This window comes from Armigeres subalbatus, unplaced genomic scaffold (genome assembly GCF_024139115.2).
Source record: "Armigeres subalbatus isolate Guangzhou_Male unplaced genomic scaffold, GZ_Asu_2 Contig857, whole genome shotgun sequence".
NCBI lineage: Eukaryota > Metazoa > Arthropoda > Insecta > Diptera > Culicidae > Armigeres > Armigeres subalbatus.
Window position 1 is genome coordinate 211,648 of NW_026943653.1, and position 23,361 is coordinate 235,008.

Consider the following 23,361-nt stretch of genomic DNA (forward strand, 5'->3'; position numbering starts at 1 on the left):
TATATGTTTAACAAATGCGATGCGAATTTTAATACCATGTTGTTCAATTATTTACCCTCCTAACTAATCGAAAATCATTAGGAGGCATTTTTTATAGCATCAGTACTGGCATTCAGTAAAATTAATTTTGAAGAAAATCATCGAATATCATGTCTTTGAGAAAGTGTTTGTATGAAAAAGAGCTGCCCGTCTCTGCCCCATCGCATAATCGGCATATGTGAAAAATATCATAAATTTGCCTTTTTTCCACGATTAATCGCCAAAAATATATTTTTCTAAGTGGATCAACGCCACGAATCGTGTGTTTTACCAATATCTTTGATTTTGAATAATATCCAATAGTAAAAATGTTGAAAAAGTACAATTACTGATCAAATTTCATTTTTTAGTCTTTCTTTTCAAAATAAGCAAATAAATCATCACAGTAGGCTCTGGATATTTGAAATGTTTAGCAAGGTTCATCGAAATTAAGTGATAAGCAACTTCTCTGAAGAAATCACACTTTCAAAACGCTGTTTGGCCAATTTGGCGTTTGGGACTTTTATGCGATTATCGTTAAAAATGATGAATATTGACCAAAATGTCGGCATTGATGTATATACAAACTTCGCCAAAGACACCTATGGTCAATTTCATCAGTTCAATGACTGAAAGGTTTATTCCATGTTTGAACCAGGGCTGCCCCAGTGTGCGACGCATTCCTTTAAAGAAGGCATTATCAACTCCTATCACCTTATACCGGGCAGATGTAAAAAAATAAAGAAGGCATCACCTCTCCCTTCGTTTTATACCGGTCAGTCTCGTTCTTTTAAAGAAGGCATTATCAACTACTTACTTATACCGGACAGAAGCATTCATTTAAAGAAGACACGCAAGCAGACGCGTTCTTTCGAAGAAGGCATTTTCAACTCCTTTCGCCTTATGCCGGGCAGATGTATCCATTTAAAGAAGGCATAAACCCTCCCTTCGTCTAATACCGGGCAGACGCGTTTTTTCAAAGAAGGCATTATCAACTCCTTTCGCTTAATACCGGGCAGACGCATCCATTTAAAGAAAGCATTGCCCATACCTTCGTCTTATACCGGGCAGACGGGTTCTTTTAAAGAAGGCATTATCAACTCCTTTCGCCTTATACCGAACAGACGCATCCATTCAAAGAAGCTATCATCTTTCCCCTTTGCTTTATACCGGGCAGATGCGTTAATTCATAGAATGGACTACCTCCTTTATTTTCTTTATGCCGAGCAAACGTGTCCATTTCAAGAAGACATTCTTTCTTCACTTTGTCTTATACCGACCGGATGCGGTTATTTAAAAAAAGCATTACCTTCTTTCATTGCTTTAAATCACAATCCAAAATAATTTAGACCGGATTGCATGTAATTAAGCATAATTCAGTTAATATTTCAATGATAATTATTCTAACTGAATTCCGCCAAATGGCATTCCGCGAAATGTCTTTCGAGAAAAAAAAAAATGTATTCCGCGAAATGGTACATACCGCAGAATGTCGCACCGCCAAAAAAAAATCCGTGAAATGTTTTTCGGCGAAATAGTATACATCCTTTAAAAACATTTATGTCTCCCCTCCCCCTCGGGTATTTCTTTTGTCAGAAATAATATTTTGAGGGGACAACAAAAAAAAATGAGGATTTTCAAAACTTTCTTTTATAGAGTCCCCTCCCTCCTTTGACCTTTCGGAGGCCAGTAGGACATAATTTAAATTAAATGTTTATAACAGCCTTGTTGAATGGAAGTTAGATGTCGCGGCCGGTCATGAGTTCGATTCCCAGTCATTCCTTCATCAACTTCGTTCAGTCATTGGAAGACGTACTCAGCGGATGGTGCTATGGAAGACGCCCGTCCAAAGCTCGACCATCGATCAGTAGCTGCGACATATGACCCTCCTCAGATGTAGTCATCTTCAGATCCAAACAACGGCAACTGAACTGGCTTTACACAATGAACTACTATTGATGGACAACTGGACTGTGGCAGCGTAAGCAGGAGCAATGTTCTACCCTTCTACGCTGCCGATAAGCACAGGGGTTAGATAAAAAAAGGTTAAGATAGGCACAATTTTGTCGAATTCCACATTGGCATAACTTTGTATGGAATCATTCGATTTTTAAAAAACCGGAACCATCGGACGCAGAAACTCTTCTAGTTTTCTCTGTCCTTATTCTACATCTAAGATCGGTTCACGGGCACCGTGGATGTTCCAGGTTTTACGAGGGTATGTTAAAAATGCATTTTTATACCTGCAAGCCTTTCTTCAGGATTTTTTGATGACCAACAAGTTATGCTGTGAACATATTCTATTCTATGTATCACAAGGAGTATGCACCAATGCACCATATTTGAAACAGGTCGAAAGACCTTTGGTTACGCGTGTAGATCTAAAGGCATTTCTCCAGGAATTTCTTGGATGACCAAGAAGTTATACTGTGTAACCATTCTATTCTTTGTACCACAAGGAGCATGCGCCATATTTGAAATAGGTCGATAGATCGCGTGAAAATCGCAAAAAAAAACGTTTTTTGATTAAACATTGTTTTTACCCGGTTTACGGATTTAAAAAAAAATACGTTCTTTTTTTAAAACAAACACGTGAAAATCTCTAAAAATCGGTTTTCAATAAAGTCATTTTTTACGCGGTTTTGATTTACGCGGAACTTATCTAGGGTATCTAACGCGTTATATCCGTATCTAATGGATTTGAACAACAAACTGTTCAACAAGGTTGTAAAAAAAATTACAGACTATCAAACAACCAACTTCATAATTGATCTTCTGATTTGTTGGAAAATAAGTTTGGTTCTACGAGACGAGCTAGCCTTGGGCTGAAACTCTCCCTAATAAAGATATATAAAAAAAAAGTTTAGTCCTGATTACATATTATAATAAACAGTAATATAGACATCCGGCATATTATAATATTTGTTTTCCTTGATATTTATTCATCAATTTAGATTTTTCGTCCCGTCTTTTATAAATAGGCTTTCAAATTACTAATAACTATTGTCCTAACTTCGAATCTTGAAAACTGACTTCTTTACTGTTTGAATCATATATTTTCTCCTCCTTCAGCGAACTCTCTTCATTATACAAAACAAATCTAATCATGATGACTAGCGTCTACGATTCCTATTGTCTTCGACAGAATCTGAAAACATGAAACACATTTTCAACATTCCAAGTAGCCACTTCGCTGATTCAAGTTTTCTACTCTTTTCATCTTTCATCCACACGTCACGCACCAAACAATTTGTCGAAACACTTTGTGTGTGACCCTTCAAATTTATCCAATTTAAAACCAGTTCACGGCACGGGGGCATCCCGAGTAGGCGAAAATAGCTCAATAATATCAAATGTTGATAAGATAGCAAAATGAGATATGGACATGATTGATATAAGAGATAAAAGATCAGACGATAATATCAAAATTTTGCACTAAAATATCATGGGAAGATCAATTTATGATATTTGTAATAAGTGATCAATATCATGTGCCATTAGTTTGTTCTTATCCATATCATATATTGATATTTAAATGATATTTCGGTGCAAATTTTTGATATTGTTGGTTGTTTTTTATCTCTTATATCAATCAAATCCATACCATGTTTAGATATTCTGTTCATGGCTTCTGCCCGGGATCGCATCAAGATACGCAACAAGCCCACTAGTCGCCAAAGGCCTACAGTATAGGAAAAGACACTCCTTTTCCTCCGATGGGTGTGTTCACAAAATACGTGACGCTTCACCCCGTAGCACCTAAAAAGTATCAAAGTTTCTGTAAGTGCCGTACGGCTCTTACGCCACCGCAATTTATGACAGCGCCCTAGTCGGGCAGCTCGTTTTAATCTCCGATCCCAAACTCAATCTCTACTTATCCATAGTTTCACCTAATTCATTTTCGTTGCATTATAATGCAGCATCTTTCCATCAACGGTTCCCTTCCTACTTCTGTACTTACTCGAGCTTGAGATGATTCCTTCCTCTCACGCTCTTCTCGGTTTGAACTGGGCGGTGATCCCATCTTCTAAGGTAATTTTACTGCCATTCTTCTCTTTGCTCACTGCACTTGGTGCGTGGGGAACAGAGGTTCTCCACTAGTTTTTTTTTCGAAATATTTCATTTTATTAGTCTAACATTGGAAGTAGTTTTTTTTGGCATATATTGTTTTATTCAATATACCTTGATTTTCATTTTAAATAATTATGAACAACTTACTCTAACATTCACAATTTGGCTCTTAATTTTAAAATGCAAACTGAAAATTTAGGACTTCGTTTATTTCTGAAAATTTAAATTGATTTATATAGACAACGTAATTACACGATTAACTGGCGTGCTAAAATCCTCGGCGATATCGAAACGGCACGAATTTTTTTCAATTTCAACTCTGAATTTGAAAAGTTAATCCCAGGGCAATATTCAATCAATTCTCGTGTTTGTATCTTATTTATCCTACATAATTTGGAAACCTCTGATTGAAAAGAACTCGTCACGCCATCCGCTGCGGACGGACGAGATCTCGCCACAGTTAGAGATCACCGCCGGCGCTGTCTGTCGCCACTTGACTCGAGATTTCCCTTCAGCTTCTTGGCAGTTCAAGCCGGGCGTTCCTAGAGGATCGATGCGATGCCAGTGACTCGCGATCGCGTATGAACTTTTCACCTCTTCAGCGAAACCATCCAGGTCAAGTAAAGCACCAATCGCGCGGGAAGTCGGTATCGCGTAGAAAAAAAAAACTCCAGAGAGCAGGAAGTTCTGCCGTTCGCAGCTAACCAAATGGGCAACTACCGACTGGAAATCATCAACATCCTGCTCTGTCTGACGTTCGAAGTGTTCACCTACTTTGTGCTATGCTTCAATCTGATTCGAACCTATCTCGGCCAGCAGCAACTCCAACAGCAGCAGGAGGCCGCCCGCTCGGTTATGATGATGAGGTTTTAATAGGTATGGAAGTTTGTTAAGAATACGGAGGACAGTGAAAGTGCAGATGCTTCTGACTCACGCCGAAGCGATACGGTCCATGCATGGAAGGTACGATCGATCGTAAATGCCAATCGTGTGTTGTCTGCTGCACGACAAAGTGCAAGGTGAAATTCGAGCGTGAAAATTCGGTGCGACGACACGTTGTCATTTCATACCCCATGTGGGGGACGATCGAGCTGAGCGAAGACGATGCTGTGAAAGCTTGTGATTTGTGTGTCCTAAAAATAAGTTCTGACCACTGCTTTGCGGGTGTATATAACGTGCTCCGTTCTGTTTGTGACGCGCATTGAAGTAGTTCAGCGATGACAGGGCTGAATTCTGGACGTGCTTTTAAAAGAAGTGAATCGTAAATACATAAACATGAGTTTTCGTGATGACGTAAATTACATGTGATGACATGTATGGAACGCAAACATCCCTTCTTCCTCTATTCCAACTGTAACTTAGAGCATTCCAACTTAGTTTTTATTCAATTCGATTCATTCAACATTCTATCGACATTTCCACAGTTATCGAAAGGGTTCTATGACTGCCATGCCATGTATCCTAGCACAACGCTACAATAGATCTAATAACTGGTCACAGTGGCACACCCGAACAGGAAAAAAACCCGAGCGCAAAGGATACACTGTGCCCAAGTAGTCGAAAATATTTCCTACCCGGAAACATGAAAACCGAACTGAAAATCGAATTCGTCATCTACATATTGGCAATCATATGCCTCTGAAGTAAAGTGACCAGATTTTTCTTGGACCGTTCCGGGACACCTTATACACATTATGTACAGTGCAGTGCTGTGATACTTTGTTTATAAAATGAACAGGAACAACCATTCGTATCAATTTATGCGCTTGTTTGATACAGAATATTATTGCACTGTTTGTATTACGACTGTTTCATTTGTATTTTATCAATAAACGGTTACTCAGCCTGTAGTTAGTGAAACGAAAATTTTGTTTACTCGACGTTTCGACCAAGGGCATTAGGAGAAAAATACTGTTAATTAGATAAAAACAACAGGTTTTTACCCCTAATAGCCATTCAAATTACTCCTTTTAAGGTAATAAATTATATGATAAAGAATATCTTAAAGCCAATCTCCGTACATTGAATTTCCTTTCTCTACTTCAACACGATATTTATAATGATAAACTTTAAACTTTTAAACTTTATTGAAGCGGTTTTTCAAATTACATCGATTTCATCACTTGTACAAGACGGTGAAATTGTGAAATAATCTTCGGATGTTCCAGACTCTGCGTTATGCCTATGAAAAATCAACTCAATTTTTGTTGATCTTTCAGATTGGCTAGATTTTTTATCACTTACGAAATTTCAGATTTTCAAAGTTATTCAAACCTTCATTTCCTAATCTCTAGACTCTTTAGTCTGCTCTTTCTTCCTTTTTCTTTCGTTTATTTGGATCTGTTATAGATTTTTTAGACATCCCATTTTCCCACGGATTGCACAGATTCTTCAGACAATAAATAGTCATCATGGAATGCGGGACGTTTTCCTGGATGCCTGGCAGTGCGGAACAAGTAGGCTGAATCAGGGACTGTCCCGCATAATCCGGGACGTCTGGTCATTTTACTCTAAAGGCTAACTAAACGCAACCATCAGAATAATAAGGGAAGGACCGTTTGACCGAAAACCATCCGACCGAATGCCACATGTCCGAAGGCCACCATGCCGAAAGTTGTTTAGCCGAACAGACCAGGCTAAAAATCATTAGGCCGAACAGACCATTTGGCCGAATAGGTCATTTGGCTGAATAGGCCGTTTGGCCAAATAGGGCTTTTGACCGAATAGGTCATTTGGCCTAATAGGTCATTCCGCCGAATTGGTCATTTCCTCGAATAGGTTATTTGGCCGAATTGGTCATTTTCCTGAATATGTCATTTGGCTGAACATGTCATCCGGCTTAATGTGTTATTTGGAAAAATAGTTCATTTAACGCCTCACTTATATCTTCTCAATCATCATTTCTCACTTCTCACTTCAAAAGATGGAAATAAGAATATAGATATTAATAAGAAGAAGGGCGTCACTCTTTTTACTTCGGTCTTCCCACTTTTCACAGCGTAGTAATTAGTGCGAAGGGAGAAAAGAGACGTCTCACTTCTCACTATACATTTCTCACTTCTCATTGTGAAAAGTGAGTAGACGTCTCACTTCGCTCTTCGCATTTTTCACAGTAAGAAGTGAGAAATGGGAAATTATTAGTAAGAACAGAGAAGTCGCCTTTCTTACTTCGCACTAATCACTCCTCACTTTTCACTTCTCACTGTGAAAAGTAGGAAGAGCAAAGTAAGAAGAGTGGCGCCTCTCTTCTCACTCATCATTTCTAAGTTCTTATTTCTCACTTTTACCACTGAAGTGTAGTGAGAAGTGAGAAGTGAAACATGATGATTGAGAAGAGATTACTGAGACGATAAATGACCTATTTTTCCAAATAAAACATTCAGCCGTTGTTCGGCCAAATGACATATTCACCAAAATTATCAATTCGGCCAAATGACCTGTTGAGAAGTGAGAAATGATGATTGAGAAGTAACTAGAGGTGTGCGCCGCCACCGCCGACATTTTTGCATCGACGCGCCGCCGTTTTTGTCACGCCGGTGGTTTATAATGTACCACGCCGATTCCGCAGAATTTTCCATGGAAATTCTTAAGATTCAGTGATATTTCCGTAGATTTTTCCGATTGATGCCTAGAACATCACGGTAAAACTCCAGAGAATTTTTCATGGAAATACCAATGACTTCTTTCAAAATTTTAGTCCATTTCCCGTAGAAATTTCAAAAATCTCTCCGTAAAAACTCAGTCAAACTTCGAGTTTAAATTTCAAAGGACTTCCTGTTGAAATCCAAAAATAAAATTCGTTGAAAAAGAATTTTTTAACGGAAAATAATCGTCTGGCAGAAAACTATTTTGTCGAAGGCCACATCCCAACAAACATTGGAGGTGAACAAAGCGCTTATATGGTCGAACATAGTTTTCTAGAGCTTATTTTGCTATAATTGTTTATTAAGAAGGTCGAAAGAAAGTTGATTGGCTTTATATGTCGTTTGACCAAACAAACCATTTGGCAGAAGCCCACCTAGTCTAAAGTTTTTTTTCCCTAAAATGTAATTTGGTAGAACAGTTCTTTAGACAGAAGAAAAAACAAATGGCTGAATAGATCAATCGGCCGAAATGGTCGTGTGGCAGAAAGGGTCATTTGGCCCTAATGGGCATTAGACCGAAAGTGCCGGTTGGCTGAATTAGTCATTTGGCCAAAAAAGCCGTTTAGCAGAAAGGACATTTTCGGGCCAAATTGCTTATTCTGCCCAACGAGCTAGCAAACGGCATTTTCGGTCAAATGATCTATTCTGTCATATGACTTTTTCGGCCAAACAACCATTTCAGCCAAATAGCATTTTCAGCCAAATGAACTGTGTAAGAACAAACAACTGGATCGATCAAGTGGAGGACAATTTGCGGACCCTCCGCAGTCTGCGTGGTTGGCGAAGTGCAGCCATGGACCGAGCTGAATGGAGAAGACTTTTATGTGCAGCACAGGCCACTCCGGCCTTAGTCTGATAATGAATAAATAAAAGAACAAACAACATTTTCGTCAAATTATTTGAAAAGCCAAATGTAGCTCTCGGCTGTTTGTCGCTTTCAACCAAAAGTAATTTTCGGTTAAACCTTTCTCTGACAAACGTTCAATTCGGCCTAATGGAATTTGGCTAGATGACTTTCGGCTAATGTGTTATTCGGCCAAGTGGCACTCGAAAAAATGGCTTTTCGCCGAATGACTTTCGGCCAAACGACGGGTAGGACTGTTTGTCCTGAAGCCACAAGGCCGAAAGGTGTTTGGCTGTATGTCATTTGACCGAACAAACGATTAGACCGAAACCCATCTGGCCGAAAATTTCATTTAGCCGAAATGGACATAATGGTCATTTAGCCAAAAAAAGTCGTTTTGCCGAAAAGTTTATTTGGCCGAAAAGGTTGTTTGCCGAAATAGTCGTTTGGCAGAAACGCCATTTGCCCGAAAATATTATTTGGCAAATTTGGGTGAATATTTTTGACCATGTTACCCGTCGAGTAATCAACATTTGGTTGATTATGGGCCAATTAAATTTTTTGGCCAACTATTTTCCGTTGTATTATTGTGTCTTGCAACAAAATGACAACTTTCAAGATCATTTTCCAAGGGTCTCACGGTTGTGTGAAATTTCTCCGCAGTACAAATGGTACGTGCTATCCAAGCATTTACCGTCGGAATGCACCACGTGGCAGCCGAATTTTCAAAAATAAGGAAGTAGCTTTTTTATTTTCTGGAAGTATGTTTTCCTTAGACAACTATCTGGCGCGTATTTTTCGCTGCGACTAAAAATAAGTGGAGAAGTAGATTTTTATGAGCGGTACAATACCATTTTACCCAAATGTTTTTTTGGGCCAAATGCAAAAAAAATGTTTTTTGCTTGATGACTTTCGTCTTGACGTATTGCTCAACCAAATGAGGGGGTTACAAGCAGAGTAGTGTAAGTGGCATTTTGATCAAATTTTTGTTGAATACAGCAAAAAATGCTTTGGTTTTAGAGCGCTGCGGCAATATGTTGATATAGAGGGGAACTGTTCCGATCTCCATTTCACTGAACATATATTCATCTCATCGAGAAACAAAAACATAAACACCAATTTCGTCGCAGCTGAAAAAAGCATAAAAATAAGAAATAAATCAAATACTTTTTAATTGCTTTTTATGGGAAGAACATTGGAGCCATGAGATGTTCCCTAGTGTGTAGTGTGCTTTTCGCCAAATGATTTTCGTCCAAACGACCCTTCATTTTTGCTTTTCTCGTCTTATGTATTTTTCTCCTCATTGCGCGACTCCCCATATGCGCGACACCACCAACGCTAGGTGGATGATTCTGAGTTTTTTTTTTCATTGAATCTCCGAAGAATTTCCAAAGAATTTCTTATGAACAATACGAAGAATTCCCTGTAGAAATCCATAGAAATTCCTGCGACTTACGTCTCTCTTTACTATACTGGCTGTCATTTAAATTGTTTCTTGTTGATATCCACATTTTGAACAACTTCCAGCGGAAACTCTAAAGAATTTTCTGAGTGATTTTCGTAGAATACTCATCAGAAACTTGTCGTGGATTCCCCGAACATTTTCCTGTAAACACTAGAAACAATTTTTCTTTCAAAAGGCTCGGAAGTCTCCTTTCAAGAGCCTCGGAAGCCTCCTTTCGAAAGCTTCGTTTCAAGAGGCCCGGAAGCCTGATTTCAATAATCCTGGAAGCCCCCTTTCAAGAGGCCCGGAACCCTCCTTTCAAGAGGCCCAGAGGCCTCCTTTCAAGAGGCTCAAAGGCGTCCTTCCAAGATGTCCATAAGCCTCTTTTTAAGTGGCCCAGAAGCCTCCTTTCAATAGGCTCGGAAGCCTCCTTCCAGAGGCCTGGAAGCCTTCTTTCAAGAGGCCTGGAAGCCTTCTTTCAATAGGCCTGGAAGCCTCCTTTCAAGAGGCGTGGAAGCCTCCTTTCAAGAGGCCTGGAAGTCTCATTTTAAGAGGCCTGGAAGCCTCCTTTCAAGAGGCCTGGGAGCCTCCTTTCAAGATGCCTGGGAGCCTCCTTTCAAGAGGCTTGAAAGCCTCCTTTCAAGAGGCCTGGAAGCCTCCTTTCAAGAGGTATGGAAGCTTCCTTTCAAGAGGTCTGGAAGCTTCCTTTCAAGAGGCTCGGAAGCCTCCTTTCAAGAGGCCCGGAAGCCTCCTTTCAAGAGGCCCGGAAGCCTCCACTCAAGAGGCTTGCAAGTCTCCTTTCAAGACGCTTGGAAGTCTCCTTTCAAGAGGCTTGGAAGCCTCCTTCCAAGAGGCTTGGAAGCCTCCTTTCAAGAGGCCTGGAAGCCTTCTTTCAAGAGGCCCGGAAGCCTCCTTTCAAGAGGCCCGGAAGCCTCCTTTCAAGAGGCCCGGAAGCCTCCTTTCAAGAGGCCCGGAAGCCTCCTTTCAAGAGGCCCGGAAGCCTCCTTTCAAGAGGCCTGGAAGCCTCCTTATAAGAGGCCTGGAAGCCTCCTTTCAAGAGGCCTGGAAGCATCCTTTCAAGAGGCCTGGAAGCCTCCTTTCAAGAGGCCTAGAAGCCTCTTTTCAATAGGCTTGGAAGCCTCCTTTCAAGAGGCCTGGAAGCCTCCTTTCAAGAGGCTCGGAAGCCTCCTTTCAAGAGGCCTGGAAGCCTCCTTTCAAGAGGCCTGGAAGCATCCTTTCAAGAGGCCTGGAAGCCTCCTTTCAAGAGGCCTGGACGCCTCCCTTCAAGAGGCCTGGAGGCCTCCTTTCAAGAGGCCTGGAAGCCTCCTTTCAAGAGGCCTGGAAGCCTCCTTTCAAGAGGCCTGGAAGCCTCCTTTCAAGAGGCTCGGAAGCCTCCTTTCAAGAGACTCGGAAGCCTCCTTTCAAGAGGCTCGGAAGCCTCCTTTCAAGAGGCTCGGAAGCCTTCTTCCAAGAGGCTCGGAAGCCTCCTTTCAAGAGGCTAGGAAGCCTCCTTCCAAGAGGCTCGGAAGCCTCCTTTCAAGAGGCTAGGATCGTTTCAAGAGGGTTGGAAGCCTCCTTTCAAGAGGCCCGGAAGCCTCATTTCAAGAGGCCCGGAAGCCTCCTTTCAAGAGGCCAGTAAGCCTCTTTTCAAGAGGCCAGGAAGCCTCTTTTCAAGAGGCCAGGAAGCCTCCTTTCAAGAGGCTAGGAAGCCTTCTTTCTAGAGACTAGGAAGCCTTCTTCCTAGAGGCTAGGAAGTAGTTGTGAAAATATATTGTTCATTACATGTCGTGTGAATTAAGGAAGCCTTCTTTCTACAGGCTAGGAAACTTCCCTTCAAGAGGCTTGGGAGCCTTGTTTCAAGAGGCCCGGAAGCCTCCTTCCAAGAGGCCCGTAATTTTACACGGAAATACATGGAAGGTCATGGAAAATCCGAAAATAATTTTAAAATGAGTGTTTTTGAGATGCTAAGAAAATTTTCGGATGAAGTTCATCAGTTTTATCTGACGGCTTTCAAAAATGGCTTTCGGCTGAATGGGTTTCGACCCTTCCCCAGAATAATATAATTGTCTGTCCAAATACATTTTCTCTTGTGACTGGTTACCCGAACAAAGTCTGATATTGTGAATAGAGCAAATTGAAATCATATTTTGATGTCGACATCAAGTTGAAATCATGATTTGTTTCCAAATTCTAATTTTCGTGATTGATTACATCTTTTGATTTCTTTTTGCTGTAGATCTCTGAATGATATGACATCAAACTGATTACTTATTTTGTTAACGAAAACCAACATCAAAATTAGTTTTTAATTTGATTTCATCGATAAGCAGGAATAGTTTTCTATGTGATGTGACAGTAAGATTGTTCTGCTATAGATTTTGATTTTTTTTAACCGTTAAAACGACCAAAAGGACCAACCAACCTGAGTAATCAATATTAGGCGATTTGACAACAACAAAATTAGTTATCGATTTGCTTTCAAGCTTTGCTCGCGTAGCGCACAAAAAGGCCCAATCCGAAAGAAAAATATCAAATTTCGAGGTTTAGCTTTGAAGCATGTGTATGAGAAGAAGCATCTGTGTACCTTCTTTTAATCCTTAACAGCTATTCTTATAGCTTACATTTCTTGTATTAAACCCTGCAGAATTGTTTATACAATAATTGTAAAATTTATTTTTTAGATGTACGTGCAAAAAACTGTGTCATTTTTTTAAAGGGTTATTCCAATATTTTTTAAATATGTGGCTAGTATTCAATTTCACATCAAAGCCAACTGTTGTTTACAAATCCACAAACAACGGAGATTGAGACATCATACCCATCACGAAACCCTAAATTAAACGTGGTGGTCGCGTGTTCTCTTGTACGAGTTTCATAATCTTGAGAAAGATGAAAATTATAGTATTGATGCTGGGCTGATTTTAGTTTCTATAGATTGGAAAGAAAACTGAACAACCTCTTTAATAACAGACTTCCACCGTTGTTGTTGTCTACGGTGCCGATGGTGGTGGTTTAGATAATTATGGTAATTATTACGACAATGACTCAAAATATTTTAAGCATTAAGGAATTATGGTCAATCTGTCTTAAACTACAGCACGAGAGAATTATACTCCATCAACAAGATCGTTAGATCCGATACAGATATGCGCGCACCAATAGAGTGGAAAGTGTGTTAAACAAACCATGGGATCATAAAGTTTACCAAGGCAGCAGATTTCGAGTACAATACCTACGTGTTAAACAATTAAATTCTGGTGCGAATGGGGGTATACAAAAGTCACCGAACACCTCCGAAAATAAATATCGAGTCAACTAGTGCTATTAAATAAATATATAATAATTACAACACTTGGTAAGGTCATCAGTTCGCTGTCCGCCACAATGCAGCACAAGGCGAACGGCGCGTTTTGATGGTTACGATTGGTGGCATTGTTTTCCATTCGATTCGAGAAAAATGTCAAGAAACATTTGTCTCTTTAATTACGACCTGATAGATGGTTGGCTGAAGATAGTGTCGATTGTTAAGTCGGATGGATTTTGATAAGTTTTGAAATATGATTGAACAACTTATGGCTTTCCGCACAACACGTGTGAATTTTGTTTCTTTTCTCATTGTTGTTTTTTTATATTGAGCAATTTTTGCGTGCAATTATATTTTGCGAACAGAACAGCCGGTCTGAGACTTTAATTTGGTCTTTTTCGGAATGCTTTCGAAAGGCCTGGGAAAAGATTCCGTTCATTCTTATTTATTTTGCTACTGGAATAGGGGAAGGTCCACAAATTACGTAACGCTTAGAGGGGGGAGGGGGGGTTGAGTGAAGTGTGACGATCCATACAAAATTTTCGGAAGCTTCATACAAAAAGTGTGACATAGGGGGGAGGGGGGGTTGAAAAAGTCCAATTTTTGCGTTACGTAATTAATGGATCTTCCCTAGTATCTTGCCAGTTAAGTATCTCAATCTGATTCGCATACACACTTTAACATTTGAACAGTTTAATGAGGTCGAATATGATTATCACTATTAAATTTGATGTGCAAATCCTCCGGAAGAGATCGGTTTGCTTGAATTTGTTTCTTTCGTGACCTACTTCTCGATTGCGTTTCCCGCAACGAAACCATTTGCTGCAATAGATTGCATTCCTGTTATACAAATTATGCCTCTCCATTCAGCCCCGAAAACAATCCCAGAAACCCGATTGAGTTCTCGAATGACTATGACAGATGACTTCTTTGGCTTGTGCAGTCAATTATCTCACATCGTCGACAAAAGATTAGTAACTGACCATCACTCAACAATCGAATTCATGTGCTTCCCACGGAGTGGAAAAAGAAAAAGCCACCGCAAATCCAAGTCAAGCATGAAAATACAGAAATGCCGTGCCACCACTGACTGCCGCACACTGGTTCAGAAGCCCCCAAAACGTGCGTTTTTTAGTTTTCGACCTGAAAACTACATTTTAGAGTCATGATGTCTTTAGAAGAGTTGAAGGATATTTCTTGGGCTTTCTTTTGATAAGAAAATATCAATGATCTATCCACCTTGAAGGGCGGTATGGAATAAAAAATTTACGCAGATGTACAAAAGCAGTGGTTGTTCTCTGCAATGTTATCAAGAATGTGAATTGGAACATCTTTTCTGAAGACACAATATTGGACAAACGGTTTTGTAAGGACTTAGAGCACGTTTTGTATGAATGACCCCCAAAAAAGTTGTACTGAAAAACGTACATTAAGGACTATTTTAAGTTGATTCAAAACAATAGTGGAACACGACGGAACAAAACAAAACATTGTGCATTCGGTAGCTTAAAACCGAATCTTTCAGATGGTGGCTGTTTGGCTTGCCGCCTCTTGCCGCTTTTCATGGTGTGTTGATGTGAAAATTGACTATTTTTTCTAAAGATTCCTTAATAACTTTGACAGGTTTCAAGATAGATCAAAGTAGTCTTCTAGAAAAACATGTTTTTTGTCATTATGCACAACTTTCTAGAATAAACCATAGTGCTAAAATCATTTCCAAAAAAGTTTTGCTCAAAATATAATTTTTGGGGGTCATTCATACAAAACGTGCTCTAATTCCTTACAAAACCGTTTGTCCAATATTGTGTCTTCAGAAAAAATGTTCCAATTCACATTCTTTATAACATTGCAGAGAACAACCACTGCTTTTGTACATCTGCGTAATTTTTTTATTCCATACCGCCCTTCAGGGTGGATAGATCATTGATATTTTCTTATCAAAAGAAAGCCCAAGAAATATCCTTCAACTCTTCTGAAGACATCATGACTCTAAAATGTAGTCTTCTGGTCGAAAACTAAAAAACGCACGTTTTGGGGGCTCCTGAACCAGTGTGTGCCGGGGCCGGGCTCTGCAGTGATGTTCGATTTTCTGCCTTCACAAATCGGTAACCTCCCATCATCATTAGCGTGATCATCGCCAATCGATCTAGAAAACCGGGTTTCCACCTCTTGCTTAGAACGGTGGGGGTATTCGTTTCCAATTGTATGTTTCCCAGATCGAGCCTATTGAAGATACCCTGCCTTTTACTTGCGGCGCCAACTTACTCCCCATTATTCGCCGTAACAGCTAACTCAGTAAGAAGTTTCAACGTTTTTTTTTTTGGTTGCCTATAAGTGCTTTCGATATGTGGCAGATTGAAGAAAATGGGCGATTGTGTCAGTAGTGGCGGGTTCATATCTAGTTTATCCTCCATTCTCCAGACCGATCATCGGCCGAGTCGATCAACGGCATTGTCAGACATTATATTCGACAATTTCTGCTCATGAAAATACTCACATCATTTCGATGCAAAAAGTGTCCACGAGAGCTTTTGAAAATGTCTAGAATTCATCCAGAAATGTGAAAAAAAATTATGTACTTATTCACAGTAATTGTGAAAATAAATTGTTCATTACATGTCGTGAATTAAATAATTTTACTGTGTTCCAATTTCCAAATTACCTCTTAAATTCCTTCACCATAAAGCCTTGTGGAATGTAGAAAGCTAATACAATAACTAGTGGTTGTAGTTTCAAGATTCAAAACAAAACAACCATTCTTCATAATTCCAATCTTTACCAGCTGTCGACAAAAACTTGTTATCTCAATATAATTTATGATCTTGGGTCTCCAATATACATGCACATAAAACCCCAAAATCCATTGTTTTGGTCTACGCAACGTTCCAGACTCTCCCATATACTACTATCATCAATCTCTGCCCGCTCACAATGTCTTTTGCACTAACAAAGGTTGCTCCCAACTTTGCCTTAGCTGAATAGGCATGGGTCAATTTTTCATCACCATCATCAACCGATCTTACACATCAAGTGTCATCGCACGTTCGAAAACTAAAAAGCGTGACAAATCTTCGCCTCGTTCCTCGTATTTTTTTCTGATCAAGTCCTAGAGTGTACCACCGAAAAGATACCTAATTAAAAGACAGACTAAAACTATGAAGCTGAAAATAAAAATGTTACCATGATCGCTCGTTCGTTCGTCCATGCATAGTGCAGCCGATGTGTGCTTTACAAACCGTACGAATTACCTTCTGATTTTCCACAGAAATTTAGTGCAGTAGTTTGGTGGCCAGCAGTGCCATCAATGCTAGATCAACGATGAACCATCGAAAAAAAGTGAAACCGATTATTGATCGTTTGTGAGTTCCATTATAAATATCACCCAATTCGTCATCATGAAGAAACATTACAGTGTTGAAATTGCCGGCAAGTACGGTGGTGGCCGATCACCGTCCAACATACTGGACAAGATCTCCAAACGGTACTCGGCAATAGGCAGTCGATTAATGCGCAAATCCCCTGGCAGAAAAAGTTCCGTTGCCGAACCAATCACCGGGAGTTACGACATGACCGGTGGGCGGTTCGACGACTTCCGGCCGGAAATTGGTATCCCAGTGCTGATCTCCAAAACTACAAAATTCGACTTCGACTCGGACATGCCAATCGATCATCCTCAGGAAGAACCGCAGCATCAACAACATCCGCAACAACACAGTTCGCGATCGTCGCATTGTCCGGCTTCAGTGTCATACACAACTAGGTCTACCTCCGATGATAGCGAAAATGATGTCTTTGTCGACGCGAACAGTTCGCTGCCAAATTTCAGCGATATCAAATTCACTTTCCTTCCGGAGAACAACAATAATTACAGCACATACCTCGATGAAAACGATAAGGAAAACCAAGCCCACCTTCAGCGGCTCCGATCTAAATCTGCTCATAATCTACATCAACCGGAGCTTCGGCTTCGCGTTGAGAAAACCACATCGCTCAATCTCTCCGGGTTCAGCAATGGCAGCGACCTGATCACTGCATCAGCGATCACTGCCCCGAACAGTCCTGCCGTAGACAGCATTTACGACTTTCCTCGCAGCACCAAAGTTAACGATTCTACATATGATCTAGAGCAAGCCAATCTCATCCTAAATGAAATAAATCTATCGCTCATGAGCGAAGGTAACTCATCGCACCTGTATCATAATCTGCCCAACGGAAATCACGTTACCTCAGCCAACGGCGTCCTGCACAATACGGCTTTCGACTACTCGGGCAGCAACCAGAGCTTCCGATCCAACAGTACACAGGAGGAAGAGTTCGACCTCAAATCAGCGAGCTTCCAAAGTCTGGACGCTCGGCATCTGTTCCTTTCCATAGAGGAGCTGGATGAGATCACCCGGCAGATCAACGAGTCCGACATTTTCAAAGAAGGCAACAACGAGTACTGCGATCACCGGAACCAACTGCATCCCACCGAGAGGCGACTAACGCTGCTGAAGAATAGAACGGCCCCCAAGCATTTCATCGACTTCGACAAGAGGAAAGCGAAGCTAACGAAGAAGTGGAGCGGTTTCAAGCACTGGATCGGCGAAGAACAGGACAAAATCAAGGAAGTGGTGCAGAAGCATGCCGCTATGCAACGGGTGGGTGGGGAAGTGGTGGGCAAGCGGCGCAGTAGCGGTAGTGAAGTGGGAAGCGAGGCGATTGAAGTTGTGGGAGACAGTGAAGTGAATGTGTCCATGGTAAACGGTGGTGAGGCGAACAGCGAAATCGTTGAGAATGATCACGGACGCAGGAAGAAGCAGCACAGTGCGGAGATCTTGGAGGTGAGTAAAAGATTGAGGGTTTTATGGAAATAGCAGTTGCATCAAGAATATGTTCATTAGGGTGATTCAAAAAATTGATTTTGCTCCACAACGCTCATCTGATTCTGTATCATGTTTTGAGTGTCCTTCGAGCTGATTTGGATAAAAAATGATTTAGCATAAGCCATTTCAAATTTGCATGCAAATTAGTATGGGGAAATTTATTTTTTCATTATACTGATTATGGCGCCTCCCAGTTAAGCGCAGGATAAAAGAAAACCTACATTGCTAGAAGGAATTCTCAAGAGCTTTCACTCAACGAAAACCGCATCTTGATTATTTGCCGGCATGCCTCAATAATTAGTAATCGATTTTAATACACGTCGCAAATCTTTAGTCATGATCGTTATAGCCTATTCAGATTACGCCATTAATGACATAATAATTGGCGTTTCAGGTTAAATACGCTTTATGATGTCATTATTTACGTAATATTCCATACATTTTGCGCTGTCAGAAGATACCCGCTAAAAAGAGTCACGAAGAATTTATTACGAACAATTATTACGAGAGAGCTTTCGTTCTAACTGGGATGCAGGGAGAAATTCAACAAAACAAAACTGACAAGCGTCACGCTCTCTTTGCCAGAGAGAAAATTCTCTCCGTTTTCATTTCGTTTCGTAGTTGACAGTCATGCTCTTTCTGTCGCAGCAGGGTCGAATGCATGTTAGATGGAAATCTTCTGAGCGCTGAAGAATAATTCGGATTGTGATGGTTTTGTGGAAAGCATTTTATATGATGAAAAATAATGATGATAATTATTTATTCTCCACTTATTCAACATGAATTGTTTAAAAAACAGATGCTCTCTAGAATTAACATGAAGTATTTAACTTAAACCTAGATTTAATAGAACAAATCGAATAAATTTTCAAAGTTCAAGGGCCAATGCGGAAGACAATTTAAAACGTAGGAATGGTTGTAAAACGAATATATTTGATGAATAAACATGATTTCATAAATTGTTTCAATTCTGCTCCTTGAATGGCTTAATATACTTTGGATTTCAACATTTTTCACGTGGGACAACTGTACGATTTGAATGGGATGTATATATAAAGTAGAATAACCTTAAATAAAATATGGATTGGTAATGCATTAGTTCATCCAAAATCCAGTTTAAATTATATCACATTCACACGATTCGATTTTGTTAGAAGCTGTATCATTGATTGTCGAGTAGAACGCAATGGTTCAGTTTCCATTTTTGAAAAAAAATTAAATTGCTGAGTTGCCCTTCATACATGGAGATACTGGTGGAAATACATTTTAGTTCGATAATATTTCTTGAAAATTGGTCCAATCGTCCTTTTTTTTATTTATCTCCGTTCGATCATAGTACAGAATCAAAATACTTTTTAAACTTAAAAATAAATTGAGGAATAGTCTGATTCCCCGAAGAACGGCGCACCCAACTAATGAATGTAGCTTCGCTCATTAGCCTTAATGAGAGCTTCAAATATTCTTCGAAAATCCCTTTTCATATTTTTTTTTATATTTTTTTCGTAGAAACTTTGATCAGAAAAAAATGTTCGATTGTCGCCACACAAATGCTTGATTTCGCAAATCAAATTTTAAAACTCTCCTTGAATTCAACCCTGTATTAGCGTGCAAATGAGGAAACATGGAAACGTCAAGATATATTATCTTGCTGCAGTCTGAACACCTCGTAATAATTGGATACCCTCTCACTTAACAAAGTCATAAATAGCCCAATCTGAATAGGCTATTAGACTTCGTTGAAAGCGTCACTGAAACGTGCAGTGCCAGAGACAGAAAAAGTCATTTCAACGACACTCAAACAGCTGAGATCCAACACACAATCAAGTTGTTAGTCCTTCCCGAATTTGAATGTGCGAATGAATAGGACGGCATGTGCACAAACAGCAGCAAGCGTCGACTCTCGGTGTCAGCCTTGTTTTGTGCGGTGTCAAAAAGAATCTTCAGCTTGGCACATTGATAATCAATTTGAAATCTCAAAATATGAATATCATTTCATACTGCGGTGCATGGATTCAACATTTTGAAGTCAGATTCCTAAAATATATGCATCTGTTTAGTATATGAAGTAAAATAATCATAATTTATCGGTGCAAATCCACCGCAATTCAAAATATTCATTTTAGCCCCGGCAGATATTCATTTTTTACGCTGGATTATCAATCGGCTATTGAGGATCGAGCGGTAAATTTGCTATGGAAGTTTGACAGCATGCTGCGAGATGTTCGTGCCTGCATTGCCGAGCGTCTGATCAAAACAAACACGAATCAATGACGAAGCTGCCTACTGAGCATCGATGCAACTGATAGTAAAACGAAGATTTCCGTCCCTGTGCAGTGCTACATAATAGCCTGAATTTGTCTGTGCTATCTTTCGCGCCAAGAGTAGAGATGTCGCAAATAAATCGATTACTTCGATTAATCGATTCATCGTTGTGATAATCGATTAATTTTGAATCGATTATTACACAACGATTAATCGATTCAATAATCGAGATGAATCGTGAGTAATCGATTAGTTACTAATCGATTAATCAGAATTTTACGACATCATAAGGAAATCGTCGAAAATTAATTGATTATTTCGATTAATCGATTCATCGTTGTGATAATCGATTAATTTTGAATCGATTACTATACAATGATTAATCGATTCAATAATCGACAAGAATCAAGAGTAATCGATTAGTAACTAATCGATTAATCGGGATTTTACGACATCTCTAGCCAACAGCAGCAATGTCGCCGATGAGTAGTTACACAATTACCTCTAGGAAACTACGATACAGATGAAATTCGATTACTAAATAATTATTGGAACGATGTATTAAGATGCGGTTTTCGTTGAGTGAAAGCTCTTGAGTGTTCATTCAATTTTTTTTATATATTATTTAACGGGCGCTCATTATTAGGGCGCACATTATTTTGTAAGCAAACATTGTTTTATCGTTTTTTTTTGTCTTTATTAGCGAGACTTTCAGAGGTTTTATCGATTAAAAAAAGAAGTTTCTCTAGGAAATTGTAAAGAAACATCCAAAAGAATCCACAAGCTAGCCCCAAATGTTATTCTGGAGGGTTGTTTGTAGAAGGTTCTGAAGGAATTCACGAAGAAATTCCCAAAGAAATTTCCGGGTCAATTTGTTAAGAAATTTTTTCAAGTGTCCCTGAAGGAGTAACCGATTGAATTCCTTAAAAATCTTAAAATTTCTCAAAGAATTACAAATTTTTTCTAAAGAAATTCGCGAAGGAATTTCCGAAGCATTTTACCGAGGTGTTTACGAAGGAATCTCTAAAGAAAATTTCGGAACAATTGCGCTGGTTCGATAAACCTAATTTTATTGTTGAGGAATTCATGGAGTAGCTTACGATGGAATTTTTAGATAAATTCTTGAAGAAATCCTGAGTGAATTTCCGGGGAAAATCTTGAAAGAATTCTCGGAGAAACTATGGAGGATTTCGTGGAGGAACTCCCGAATGGTTTCTCGGAAGAACTGCCGGTGGAACTTCTGGAGGAATTCTCGGAGAAAACCTCGGAGGAATTCCCGGAGGAACTACTGGAGGAATTCCAGGAGACACTCCCGAAGGAATTCTCGAAGAAACTCCCGGAAACATTCTCGCAGGAGCTCTCAGAGGAGTTCTTGGAGGAATTCTCGATGGGACTCCCGTAGGAATTCTCGAAGGAACTCCCGGAGGAACTGCCGGAGAAGCTCCCGAAGGAAATCCCAGAGGAACTACTGGTGTAATTCGCGGAGAAACTCCCGCACGAATTCCCGCAGGAACTCCCAGAGGAATTCTCGAAGGAACTCCCGGAGGAACTGCCGGAGGAATTCTCGGAGAAACTTCAGGAGGAATTCCCGGAGACACTCTCTGAGGAATTACTGGCAGAACCCCCAGTAGAATTCACGGTGGAATTCCCGAAGGAATCTCCGTTGGAACTCCCGGAGGTATTCCTGGAGGAACTTCCAGAGGAACTACTGATGAAACTCACGAGCGATTCTCGGAGAAATTCCCTGAGAAATTCCCGCATGAACTCCTGGACTAATTCTCTGAGAAACTCCGGAAAGAACTCCCGAAGGAATTTCCGTAGGAACTCCCGATGGAATTCCCGGAGGAATTCTTGGTGAAACTCCCGGAGGAATTCTCGGAGAAACTACCGGAGGAATTCCGGCAGACACTCCCACAGTAATTTCTGGAAGAATACTCGAGGAACTCATGGTGGAACTGCCGAAGAATTTTTTGTAGGAACTCCCGAAGTAATTTCCGAAAACACTCTCGGTGGAATTCCCGGAGGAGTTTCCGGAGGAACTCCCAAAGGAACTAACGAAGGAATTTCTGAAGGATTTTTTTACAGGTAAGATAAACTCCCGACGAAAGCCTGAATGAATTCCTGGTGAAATTTCTGGAATAATTCCCAGGCGAAGTTCCGGAGCGATTCCGGGAGGCACTCCTTTAACAATTTTCGGAGGAACTCCCGGAGGGATTCTCGGAGGAACTTCTGGGAAAATTCCCCGAGGAATACTCGCAATAACTGCCGGAGAAATTTCCTCACGAGCTTTCGAAAGAATTCCCGAAAAAATTTGCGGAAGAACTGCTAGAAAAATTTCCGTAGGAGCTCTCAGAAGAATTCCCAGAGAAGCTTTCGAAGGAATTTCTGAAGAAATTCTACGAGGAACTTAAACTTCCTTAATGAAATTCGGGAAGAACTTCCGAGTGAAGTCCAGAAGAAATTCCAAGAGGATTTCGCGGAAAATACGTGAAGAAATTTCTGAAGTAATTCCTTGCGAAATTCCGAAACTCGAGAGAATTGCTGGGAAAATACTTGGACGAATTCCTGGAAAAATCCTAAAGGAATGCCTTGTGGCATTCTTGAAGGACATCTTGGAGGAATTGCAAAAATAATTCCAGAATGGTATCCTGGAGTATTTCGCTGCTGAATTTATGGAGGAATTTCCAAAAAAAATCCTGGTGGATATCCCGGAGAAATTCGAGGAAGAGTTCTTAAATAAATTCACGGAGAAATTCCTAAATGAATTATTTTTATTTTAGTAATTTTTTTTTTACCGAAATTCAGCGATTCTTTAACCGAAATTTCGTCATAATTTTACCGAAATTCGGCAAAGTTGACTTTTTACCGACATCTCGGTAACGATTACAGATGCATCGGTAAAGTTTTAC

General features: G+C 40.1%; 1 protein-coding gene across 7 annotated transcripts in view; it reads left to right on the forward strand.

Moving 5' to 3' along the window:
• Positions 1-23,361, forward strand: part of LOC134204731 (uncharacterized) — a 106,370-nt gene that overhangs the window by 40,138 nt on the left and 42,871 nt on the right. For 6 of the 7 annotated variants that reach the window (XM_062679530.1, XM_062679528.1, XM_062679526.1 and 3 more), the window contains one exon: positions 16,591-18,148. In XM_062679530.1, the coding sequence (XP_062535514.1) occupies positions 16,721-18,148 (1,428 nt within the window). In that variant the 5' untranslated portion in view covers positions 16,591-16,720. Of the gene's footprint in view, positions 1-4,600; positions 4,966-16,590; positions 18,149-23,361 lie in introns of those variants that run through there. The other variant, XM_062679527.1, reaches the window with a different exon arrangement.